The 13,073-nt window shown below is 34.7% G+C and overlaps 1 protein-coding gene across 1 annotated transcript; it reads left to right on the top strand.

Moving 5' to 3' along the window:
- Positions 1 to 876: 876 nt before the first annotated feature.
- Positions 877 to 2,068, top strand: LOC127127368 (short-chain dehydrogenase reductase 2a). The gene is made up of 2 exons (XM_051056528.1): positions 877 to 1,028; positions 1,124 to 2,068. The coding sequence occupies exons 1-2, from the start codon at positions 946 to 948 to the stop codon at positions 1,959 to 1,961; spliced, it is 921 nt and encodes a 306-aa protein (XP_050912485.1). The 5' UTR covers positions 877 to 945; the 3' UTR covers positions 1,962 to 2,068.
- The last annotated feature ends 11,005 nt before the right edge of the window (positions 2,069 to 13,073 follow it).

Genomic DNA, 13,073 nt, shown 5'->3' with positions numbered 1-13,073 from the left:
TATATATATATATATATATATATATATATATATATATATATATATATATATATATATATATATATATATATATAATTAAGTTATTATTATATACAATTGTATATCACAAAATTAAATACAAAACACAACATGTGTGTACACTTAAAAAAAAAAAGGACGGTCTGTGGCCGTTTAGATGCTAGTAATTATATATATATATATATATATATATATATATATATATATATATATATATATATATATATATATATATTGAATGCATTATTGTATTTTAGTATTCAAATAAATTAAATCAACAATATATATTTTTTAAATGCTCTAAATATTTACAAATTCAACAATGTTTTGTATATATAAAATGTTGTTAAATTCTATTTAAAAGAAATTTTAAAAGGAGGAAGAATTACATCATTTTTGTTTAAGAGATTAAAAACGCTTTATAAAAAAGATAAACACAAATGATAAGTTAGTCAAATTAAAATCTAATCTATTTTTTATAAGTAGACCATAAATTAAAAAAATATATAAATGGAGTAAACCCAAACTTTTAAATACAACGCGTAAACACTATTTTGACAATAGAATTGGTTATTGACTATTAAAAAGTTATAATGGGTCATTTAAAACATAAGAAAGATAATGTGAGATCCATGTTTCAAAAAATAATATAAAAAGATGCGAGAATCATTCTCTTATTTTTTTAGTCAAAAGGCACTATTCTAATTTATTAGATATTGTCCAAACCAAATATATATATATATATATATATATATATATATATATATATATATATATATATATATATATATATATATATATATATATATATATATATATATATATATATATATATATATATATATATGTAACTCCCATACTTGGCATTCATCAAACCTTTCTTCTTCATATCTTTCTCTTCCTTTGCTCCCTCTCAAACAACCAACCATGGGTGTTATGTCTGAGAAACCCCTTCAAGAACTTCCTATGTATTCTACAGACATCACATTTTCTCCTCCTTCATCTAAAAGGTACACTTTTTCTCTTTTCACTTTTTTTTTATTAAATACTTATCTAAATTTTTTTAATGAAACATGGTCTTATGAAATATTTGATATTGTAATAGGTTGGAAGGAAAAGTTGCTATTGTCACAGGAGGAGCAAGAGGAATTGGAGAAGCAACGGTGAGAATTTTTGTGAAACATGGTGCAAAAGTAGTAATTGCTGATGTTGAAGATGAACTTGGAACAATCCTTGCAAATTCACTCTCTCCTTCAACTACCTACATCCATTGTGATGTTAGTATTGAAAAAGATGTAGAAAATTTAGTCACTTCAACCGTTTCGCAGTATGGAAAACTCGACATCATGTTCAACAATGCAGGCGTTCTTGGAAACCAATCCAAGAACAAAAGCATTGTGAACTTCGACACGGACGAATTCGACCGTGTCATGAGTGTTAATGTTAAAGGAGTGGCTTTAGGGATGAAACATGCAGCAAGAGTGATGATTCCTAGAGGATTTGGTTGCATAGTTTCCACAGCTAGTGTAGCTGGAGTTTCAGGAGGGCTTGGTCCTCATGCTTATACAGCTTCAAAGCATGCTATAGTTGGATTAACAAAGAACACTTCTTGTGAATTGGGAAAATATGGGATTAGGGTTAACTGTGTTTCACCATTTGGTGTTGCAACATCTATGCTTGTGAATGCTTGGAGAAAAGGTAGTGATGATGAAGTTGATGATCATGATGGTGGGAATAATTTTGGATTGCCATTAGTTGAAGAAGTTGAGAAAATGGAGGAATTTGTTAGAGGGCTTGGTAATTTGAGAGGAACAACTTTAAGGGTTCAAGATATTGCTGAAGCTGTTCTTTATCTTGCTAGTGATGAATCTAGGTATGTTAGTGGTCATAATCTTGTTGTTGATGGTGGAGTTACTTCCTCAAGAAATTGTATTGGACTTTGAACTTTTTGGGAATTCATTTTCTCTCTATGATTTTCTTGGTGGCTTATTAATGTAATGTAATGGGTCATAGTGATTTTCCTATCAATAATTGAATATAGTTACTGTCATTTTTGAAGTGTTCATATATTTTGATTCTATAGTCATCATATTGAAATACCTATTTCATGTTTAAATAATATAAATCCTACTAGAGGGAAAACAATATAAATTTATATAGCTCAAACTATTAAAATACATTCAAAAATATATTTTTTAAAATCTTTATATCGGTATTGGGACGGATTAATTTAAAGGAATCAATTGCATCCTTCAATTACAGAGATCACATTTAAAGATAAAATAAAATTCTATATGTCTTCGATCTAATACAAAAATTATGTGTACAAACGAAATTCGAATATGAAACTTTTAAAAAAACACATTCTCAATCCTCCGACATATAAAAAGATTTTTATATTCAAACCACTGTTTTTATTTTATTTTATATATTATCCTTTTCTAACCCAACTTAATTTGTATTTATTTATAAATAACAAAAAACTATTACTAAGAGAGAGTAATTATATATTTTTCTAAAAAGACAAACTTAATTATAAATACAATACTCCTTTGTTTTAGACGTTTGTAAATAAAATTTATTTAAAAGTAAATAACTCTTTCAACTTTTAATATAATTTAGTTACTTTTTAAAAAAAAAATCTGTTTAATTATTAATTTCACCACTTTTAAATTAATAACTCTCATTTTTGTACTTTTGGTAATGATAAATATTGATAAAACAATTTAATAATTTTCTTTTTTATTTATATATTTTGCATAATACGTGTAAAATTATTTATTTTAATATAAGGTAGAACATATCAATAACTTTTTAATCACATTCAAAATCACTAGTAAAAAATTGTTGGATATTTTGTGTATGGCTAATAGTAGGATTTAAATAAAATTTATTCCGTCTGTCATAGAATATATAGTATTTTGGTCAATTTATACAAGTTAAAAGATATAATTAATTTTATATAAAAAAGATAAATTATGTGTTTTTTATAAATTTATTCTTTAATAATAACATGGGAAGTATAAATTTAAAAATTAAAAAATTAAAAAATAAATAAATAAAATGAAATATTATAAGATAAATAAGTAATATTACATTAATATTGTAAAATAAATTATAAGTTAAGATAACTATTTTTTTTTACAAAATAGTTTATAATTTAAAACATAAAAACACAAAATTTAATTTGAATGTTAATATAGTTTCCACGTACCTTCATGGAAAGGTGCATTTGCTTAGACTAATGATGGCTTGAATATCTTAGTTAGACTATTATGATTCCTGTCATGTGCAACATATATACGACTATCCAAGACAGCCAATAACATTGGAGACTTCAACCATTTTATATCAAATTATCATACACACGTCTTCATCTAATATTTTAGGATGATGCTCAACGAGAAGATTAAAAATATAAGTTTAATTATCTTACTTTTCTTACTTAGATAACAAGTAAATTGATATATGCAGGGGGGATCTTGAAATTTATTTAAGGGGTGTCAAATATTTAAAAATATATATAAATTATTGTATATTGTTAGTTGATATAATAGTTATTTTATATTTAAATATTTATAAGAAAATAAGTTTTACATTTGATAATAATACTTATTTTTAAAATTATAATATAAAATTGATAGAATTACAAGTTGAACCCCTCATTTCACTAATAAAAATATAGTTTTTTTATTCGTTTTTTCATATGAAATTGAGGTGCAAATAATAATTTTTTTTCATTCTTTTGTTTGCATATTTTACAAATAATGTTTCTATTTTCTTTAATCATAATAAATAAGATATATTTATGTTAATATTTTACTTTTTTAATATTAACATTGCAGACGTGTTACTGTATGTGTCGTGTACAATTATTGAATCAAAAAATAATTAAATCAACTATATATATATTTCTTAACATCATTGTGTCAAAGTCATAGGTTTACTCCAGGATGTGGGCTGCCATGCCAGTCTATCATGATAAACTTAAAAAATGTAGTAAATATGAATATACTTAGTTGTCATTTATTTAAAAAAAAAAAAAACAAATTGGTCACACAAGCCAATATACATTGGAGTTGCCTTATTGAGTAATCCAAAGAAGAAACTTTATTGAGTAAAGTACAATCAACTTGGAATAAATGCTATATTTTTTTAATACTAATAATGTTACATACTTAGCTGTTTTTAAAAAGCACTTAGCATTAAATTCTCACTTATCTAAGCTGTCATGACCATGATTTTCACCTTTGCAAATGGTTGACCCCATCAATCCCAATCTATGGGAATCTATAATAAACTCTTAATTCTTTTCATTAGTATTAATTAGTAGAAGAAGAAAAAGTCAGATACTACAGCAAGAAAGCTGGAAGTACAAGATTTCAGTGTATTGAAAATGTTGAATATCAAGATTTTGTTCAATATAACTATAACTATGAACTAGGACCATATCTAGTTTCGGATTTTGGACCCCTCTGCCGACACACTAACTACTTCATATTGCTACTAAATTATAGAAATGTTAAGTTTTGCTTCTTCCTGTTTTTCAGTCTTCTCACTCATAAATCTTCTCTCTTTATGGATCTAGATTCCATACATTTAGAAAATAAGTGTTTTAACTTATAAAATAATTGCCAAAAGTACTTGACATTATTTTTTAAAAATAAAAATAAATTAAGAAATTTTTTCACTACTATAAAAGACTAATTGATTTCACCGAGGTTGATGGTCCGTGATAACGAAGAGTGTAGTTGTATGTGTCTTCTTTACTACCACGAGCAGGTAATCGTGGTAAAAACACAATAGCGCGTAACCTATCACTATTGTTGTAGAAATCAACCATAATAAAATGTGGAGGTCAAGTGTTTAATACCTAGAGTCAATAGTTTGAGAAATTTTTAAACATTCACCGCGATTGAACTTTCCAACCGTCATGAAAGATTTTGCGTACCATTTTTCACCATGTTAAACCATCCAAATGAGGTGATATATGTAACACCCCGATAAAATAAGATAATTATTTAAATTGAGTTAATAATATATTTATTAATTTAATTAAATAATTGGAATTATTATTATTATTGGAATAATAATTATTGGAATATTATTGAGATTATTATTATTGGATTATTTTTATTGTTATTATTGGAATAAAAGTAGAAATCAGTAAAAAGGTTCCATTTGGTAAAAAGAGTTATTTTCACGTGAAAAGGGAAAAGAGGCAGAAAAGTGGAAAAGGGCAAAGAAAGCCAGAGAACAAGGGTTGAAGGAAGGAAAAGCTTGAAGCTCAGAGATTTGTCGGATTAACTCAGGTAAGGGGGGTTTATCATCGATTAATGGGTATTATGGGATAATATGTGATGGGTAGTGAGAAACCATTGATTTGCCTCTGATTGAATGATGTATGATGAATTTGTGAACTTTTGGGATGAACGAAATTTGGATTAAAATTGAAGAAATTCGTAGGAATTAGAGGTAGAAAGGTTAGCAATTTGTGAAATCGAAAGTGTATGATTCGTGTTAGATGAGACGAATGAATTGTGTGTGAAATTTGGACTGTGGAAGGTTGAATTGGATCGATCTCGTAGCAGCAAAAGCCATTGCAGATCTGGAAATTCTGGTTTCTGGTCATACGCGTATGGCACTAGGCAATACGCGTATGATATGGCTGGTACGCGTATGGATGAGGCCTTACGCGTATGAGTGAAAGAGATGAGGTTTTGAACGTGAAATTGTCTCTGTTGGTACGCGTATGAGAATGTGGTACGCGTAGCATACGCGTATGGGCGTGGGCAATACGCGTATGGATTTGGTCAGGAATGGGCAATACGCGTATGGGCATAGGCAATACGCGTATGGGCAGACTTGTGGTTTCCCTGAACTGTTGTGGTGCAGTTTTTGGTTGTTTAGGCTGAGTGCTGTAACTTAGCTGATGTATGACGTAGTGGGGATTATTTCCCGTTGTTTTGAGTAGTATAGGTATTAGTAGAGTGTGCTAATACTGTGTTTGATTATGCGGCATGATATGATATGCTTTTGTGATAAAATGTGTTGATGATGTGTGATGGTATGCATGATGCTGTGAATGTATCAGTTATGTATGCATTGTGAATAGACTGTTTTATGGCTTAGAGTGTGAGCATATGTCTATTCCTGAGTTGTTGTTATTGTTGCATTGCTAGATGATTAGCATGCATATTGTGGCCCATTTGGGGTGGTAGCTAATTCCCATGGTGAGGAATTAGTGAGTAAATCATTTTGATTGTTGTTGATGTTTGCATGCTAGGTGATTAGCGTGCATAGCATGGCCCATTTGGGGTGGTAGCTAATTCCCATGGTGAGGAATTAGTGAGTGAGTCACTATGTCTCAAATGAGTGGGACTAGTGAGCTTGGTAGCCGTGCCTGGATTTGGACGGTGAGGTTGAACTATATGTTCACAAATAGTCGGTACCGCATGCATGGAGTCTCATTGCATAATATATGTATGGCGTATAATATGAATGGATGTATTCCAATATTATACGTGTGTTTGTGTTGGTGTTGATTATTATGTTGAGTTGATGTGCTGTTACTGAATATATGTTTGGATTAGGGTGATGAAGTGTGTTAGATTACTTAACATGACATGATATTTTATAATACTTATTATATTGATTGAGGAACTCACCCTTACAACTATTTTTCAGGTAACGAGCAATGAGTTGAGTAGAAGTTAATGCTTGGAGTCTAGTGTAGTCTCCTTAGTGGGTCGTGCTCTGATAGATGTAACATCGGGATGGGTTGTCTTAACTTGTTTTAAATGTTTTATTGTTGGTTGAGAACCATTTTACATGTAATGCTTTACATGATTGATGAAATTTATATTCGCTGTGTTTTATGCAAATGTCTACTGTTTTGAATTAATAAAAGAGCATGACCGTTATATTGTAGAATGGTGTGGAATATTGTGTGACACCCTTAAATGGCATAATTACTCTGATGTTGTATTTTGATATTTAATTAAACATTTGGGGTATTTTAGAAGGGTGTTACATTAGTGGTATCAGAGCATAGTCGGTCGAGTCGAGTCGTAATTATTCTGTTTTCCCTGTACGGGATAGGTGTTGTGTAACCCTATCAGTACTTATTGTTTAGCTTGTTGGGTTTTCAGAATAGAGATGGCTGGAAGAGGTAGAGATGATGCTGCAATTGCTGAGGCTCTGGGTATGCTAGCTGGAGTACTTGGAGGAAATCCGAATGTTGTGGGAATGGGAACTGCTCGTCAACTGAGTGAATTCCAGAAGAACAATCCTCCAATGTTCAAAGGAGCATACGATCCAGATGGCGCTCAGAAGTGGTTGAAGGAGATAGAGAGGATCTTCCGAGTGACTGAGTGCGCCGATAACCAGAAGGTCAGGTTCGGTACGCATATGTTGTCAGAGGAAGCTGATGATTGGTGGGTTGCTACCCGCACTGAGTTGGAATCTGCTGGAAATGCTGAGATCACTTGGGCTGTGTTCAGAGAGAGATTTCTGAGGAAGTACTTTCCAGAGGATGTTAGAGGAAAGAAAGAGATAGAGTTCTTGGAATTGAAACAGGGTAACAGGTCTGTTACTGAGTATGCTGCTAAGTTCACAGAGCTGTCAAAGTATTATACTCCCTATAACGAGGCTACTGGAGAATTTTCAAAGTGTGTGAAGTTTGAGAATGGGTTACGTCCCGAAATCAAGCAGGCTATTGGATATCAGCGGATCAGAGTGTTTTCTGATTTGGTTGACTGTTGCAGGATTTTTGAATAGGATTCCAAGGCTAGAGCAGAGAGCTATCAGCAAAGGGTTGATAGGAAAGGCAAGAATCAGAATGATCGTGGAAAACCGTATGCAGCTGGCAAAGGTTTTCAGAAGCAGAGTGGGATGAAGAGGCCTAGTGGGGGAGACTCTAGTGCCCCTGCTAAGTGTTACAGATGTGGTCAGGCTGGACATCGTATCCATGAGTGTACCAGTAATGAGAAGAAGTGTTTCAAGTGTGGAAAAGGTGGTCACTTGGCTGCAGACTGCCGGTGGAAGACTGTGACTTGTTTCAACTGTGGAGAGTTGGGTCATATTAGCCCACAGTGTCCTAAGCCGAAGAAGGAGAATCAGTCGGGAGGCAAGGTCTTTGCTTTATCAGGTTCTGAGACTTCTGCAGATGATCGTTTGATCCGAGGTACGTGTTATATTAATGGCTTTCCTCTTGTAGCTATTATTGACACAGGTGCTACTCATTCCTTTATATCTTTGGATTGTGCTGTGAAACTTAAGTTAGAGATATCTGAGATGCTGGGTAGTATGGTGATTGATACTCCTGCGAAGGGTTCAGTGACTACTACTTCAGTTTGTTTGAATTGTCCTTTGAGTATTTTTGGTAGAGACTTTGGAATGGACCTTGTGTGTCTTCCACTAGTACAGATTGATGTTATTCTGGGTATGAACTGGTTGGTGTGTAACCGAGTTTATATCAACTGTTTTGATAAGACTGTGATTTTTCCTGAGATTGAGGAAGGAAAGAGTTTGTTTCTATCTGCAAGGCAGGTGAATGAGGAAGTAGCAGATGGGGCAGAGTTGTTTATGCTGTTAGCGACTTTGGAAGCTAAAGATAAACTGGTGATTGGTAATCTAGCCGTGGTGTGTGACTTTCCTGATGTGTTTCCTGAAGAAGTGAATGAATTGCCGCCAGAGCGTGAAGTTGAGTTCTCAATTGATTTGATACCGGGTACTAGACCGATATCGATGGCTCCATATCGTATGTCTGCTGTTGAGTTAGCTGAATTGAAGAGTCAGTTGGAAGATCTGTTGGATAAGAAATTTATTCGTCCGAGTGTGTCACCGTGGGGTGCACCAGTGTTATTGGTTAAGAAGAAAGAAGGTACTATGAGGTTGTGTGTGGACTACAGGAAACTGAATAAAGTGACGATCAAGAATCGGTATCCTTTGCCGAGAATTGATGATTTGATGGATCAGTTGGTTGGTGCGAGTGTGTTCAGCAAAATAGATTTGAGGTCGGGATATCATCAGATACGTGTGAAGACTGAGGATATTCAGAAGACTGCTTTCAGAACGAGGTATGGACATTATGAGTATTCTGTAATGCCTTTTGGTGTGACTAATGCGCCTGGAGTATTTATGGAGTATATGAATAGGATTTTCCATCCGTACCTGGATAAGTTTGTTGTGGTGTTTATTGATGACATATTGGTGTATTCGAAATCTGAAGAAGAGCATGCTGAGCATTTGAGAGTGGTTTTAGGAGTTCTACGAGGAAAGAAGTTATTTGCGAAACTGTCAAAGTGTGAATTTTGGTTAGAAGAGGTTAGTTTTCTTGGTCACGTGATTTCAAGAGGTGGTGTTGCTGTTGATCCTTCTAAGATAGAAGCGGTATCTAAGTGGGAAGCTCCGAAGTCAGTTTCTGAGATAAGGAGTTTTCTTGGACTTGCAGGTTATTATAGGAAGTTCATTGAGGGATTTTCTAAGTTGACGTTACCGTTGACGATGTTGACTAGAAAGGGACAAGCGTTTGTTTGGGACTCGAAATGTGAAGAAGGTTTCCAAGAGTTAAAGAGAAGGTTGACTACTGCTCCTATTCTGATATTACCGAGTTCGTCGGAATCATTTGAGGTTTACTGTGATGCTTCATTGTTGGGCTTGGGTGGTGTGTTGATGCAGAATAAGCAGGTTATAGCCTATGCTTCGAGACAACTGAGGGTTCATGAGAGGAACTATCCGACACACGATTTAGAGTTGGCAGCTGTGGTTTTTGTTCTGAAGTTGTGGAGGCATTACTTGTACGGGTCAAGATTTGAGGTTTTCAGTGACCATAAAAGTTTAAAGTATTTGTTTGATCAGAAAGAGCTGAATATGAGACAGAGGAGATGGTTAGAGTTTTTGAAGGATTATGACTTTGGTTTGAATTACCATCCGGGTAAAGCAAACGTGGTGGCTGATGCATTGAGTCGGAAATCATTGCATATGTCTATGTTAATGGTTAAGGAATTGGATTTAATTGAGCAGTTTAGAGACTTGAGTTTGGTGTGTGAGAGTACTCACAATAGTGTTAAATTGGGAATGTTGAAGTTAACGAGTAATATTTTGGATGGGATTAGAGAGGGTCAGAAATCCGATATGCTTTTGGTTGATAAGTTGACTTTAGTGAATCAAGGTCAAGGTGGTGAATTTAGAGTTGATGAGAATGGTGTTTTGAAGTTTGGTAATCGGGTGTGTATTCCGGATGTTACCGAACTTAAGAAGAGTATCCTGGGGGAAGGACATCGTAGTGGCTTGAGTATTCATCCTGGAGCTACGAAGATGTATCATGATTTGAAAAAGTTATTTTTGTGGCCGGGAATGAAAAGAGAAATTGCGAGTTTTGTTTATTCCTGTTTGACTTGTCAGAAGTCGAAGATTGAGCATCAGAAGCCGTCTGGGCTAATGCAACCGTTGGCTATTCCAGGGTGGAAGTGGGATAGTATCAGTATGGATTTTGTGTCTGGTTTGCCGAGGACAAATAAGAATTTTGAAGCTATTTGGGTGATTGTTGATAGATTGACGAAATCGGCTCATTTCATTCCGATCAGAATGGATTATCCGTTAGAAAGATTAGCCGAGTTGTATATTGAGAAGATTGTAAGTTTGCATGGTATTCCATCTAGTATTGTTTCGGACAGAGATCCTAGATTTACATCGAAGTTTTGGGAAGGTTTGCAGAAGGCTTTGGGAACTAAGCTGAGATTGAGTTCTGCATATCATCCGCAGACTGATGGTCAGACTGAGAGGACGATTCAGTCGCTAGAGGATCTTTTGAGAGCTTGTGTTTTGGAAAAGGGAGGTGCTTGGGATAGTTATTTACCTTTGATTGAGTTTACCTACAACAATAGTTTTCATTCGAGCATTGGTATGGCTCCGTTTGAAGCTTTGTATGGTAGGAGATGTCAGACACCTTTATGTTGGTATGAGTCCGGTGAGAGTGCTGTGGTTGGACCGAAGATTGTTCAACAAACTACGGATAAGATTAAGATGATTCAGGAGAAGATGAGAATTGCTCAGAGTCGTCAGAAGAGTTATCACGACAAGAGGAGGAAGTCACTTGAGTTCCAAGAGGGAGATCATGTGTTTCTTCGTGTTACTCCGATAACTGGGGTTGGTCGAGCTTTGAAGTCGAAGAAGTTGACACCTCGATTTATTGGTCCTTATCAGATTTTGGAGAGGATAGGGGAGGTAGCCTATCGTATCGCTTTACCGCCGTCACTTGCGAATTTGCATGAGGTGTTTCATGTGTCTCAGTTGAGGAGGTACATTCATGATCCGTCGCATGTAGTCCAAGGAGATGATGTCCAGGTGAGAGATAACCTGACTGTTGAAACATCACCTATGAGGATCGAGGATCGAGAGTTGAAGCAGTTGCGGGGTAAAGAGATTGCCTTGGTGAAGGTAGCTTGGGGAGGACCAGCAGGTGGCAATGTGACTTGGGAACTTGAGAGCCAGATGAAGGAGTCTTATCCTGAGTTATTCACTTGAGGTATGTTTTCGAGGACGAAAACTCTTTTAGTGGGGGAGAGTTGTAACACCCCGATAAAATAAGATAATTATTTAAATTGAGTTAATAATATATTTATTAATTTAATTAAATAATTGGAATTATTATTATTATTGGAATAATAATTATTGGAATATTATTGGCATTATTATTATTGGATTATTTTTATTGTTATTATTGGAATAAAAGTAGAAATCAGTAAAAAGGTTCCATTTGGTAAAAAGAGTTATTTTCACGTGAAAAGGGAAAAGAGGCAGAAAAGTGGAAAAGGGCAAAGAAAGCCAGAGAACAAGGGTTGAAGGAAGGAAAAGCTTGAAGCTCAGATATTTGTCGGATTAACTCAGGTAAGGGGGGTTTATCATCGATTAATGGGTATTATGGGATAATATGTGATGGGTAGTGAGAAACCATTGATTTGCCTCTGATTGAATGATGTATGATGAATTTGTGAACTTTTGGGATGAACGAAATTTGGATTAAAATTGAAGAAATTCGTAGGAATTAGAGGTAGAAAGGTTAGCAATTTGTGAAATCGAAAGTGTATGATTCGTGTTAGATGAGACGAATGAATTGTGTGTGAAATTTGGACTGTGGAAGGTTGAATTGGATCGATCTCGTAGTAGCAAAAGCCATTGCAGATCTGGAAATTCTGGTTTCTGGTCATACGCGTATGGCACTAGGCAATACGCGTATGATATGGCTGGTACGCGTATGGATGAGGCCTTACGCGTATGAGTGAAAGAGATGAGGTTTTGAACGTGAAATTGTCTCTGTTGGTACGCGTATGAGAATGTGGTACGCGTAGCATACGCGTATGGGCGTGGGCAATACGCGTATGGATTTGGTCAGGAATGGGCAATACGCGTATGGGCATAGGCAATACGCGTATGGGCAGACTTGTGGTTTCCCTGAACTGTTGTGGTGCAGTTTTTGGTTGTTTAGGCTGAGTGCTGTAACTTAGCTGATGTATGACGTAGTGGGGATTATTTCCCGTTGTTTTGAGTAGTATAGGTATTAGTAGAGTGTGCTAATACTGTGTTTGATTATGCGACATGATATGATATGCTTTTGTGATAAAATGTGTTGATGATGTGTGATGGTATGCATGATGCTGTGAATGTATCAGTTATGTATGCATTGTGAATAGACTGTTTTATGGCTTAGAGTGTGAGCATATGTCTATTCCTGAGTTGTTGTTATTGTTGCATTGCTAGATGATTAGCATGCATATTGTGGCCCATTTGGGGTGGTAGCTAATTCCCATGGTGAGGAATTAGTGAGTAAATCATTTTGATTGTTGTTGATGTTTGCATGCTAGGTGATTAGCGTGCATAGCATGGCCCATTTGGGTGGTAGCTAATTCCCATGGTGAGGAATTAGTGAGTGAGTCACTATGTCTCAAATGAGTGGGACTAGTGAGCTTGGTAGCCGTGCCTGGATTTGGACGGTGAGGTTGAACTATATGTTCACAAATAGTCGGTACCGCATGCATGGAGTCTCATTGCAT

Source organism: Lathyrus oleraceus, chromosome 3, assembly GCF_024323335.1.
Source record: "Lathyrus oleraceus cultivar Zhongwan6 chromosome 3, CAAS_Psat_ZW6_1.0, whole genome shotgun sequence".
NCBI lineage: Eukaryota > Viridiplantae > Streptophyta > Magnoliopsida > Fabales > Fabaceae > Lathyrus > Lathyrus oleraceus.
The sequence above is the reverse complement of the archived record's forward strand: the minus strand, read 5'-3'. Positions and strand labels throughout refer to the sequence as shown.

Bases quoted from the DNA above. Each gene is read 5' to 3' on its own strand.
- LOC127127368 (XM_051056528.1), top strand. From the start codon at position 946: ATGGGTGTTATGTCTGAGAAACCCCTTCAAGAACTTCCTATGTATTCT. The intron at 1,029-1,123 runs GTACACTTTTTC...ATATTGTAATAG, and splicing joins TCTCCTCCTTCATCTAAAAG to GTTGGAAGGAAAAGTTGCTA.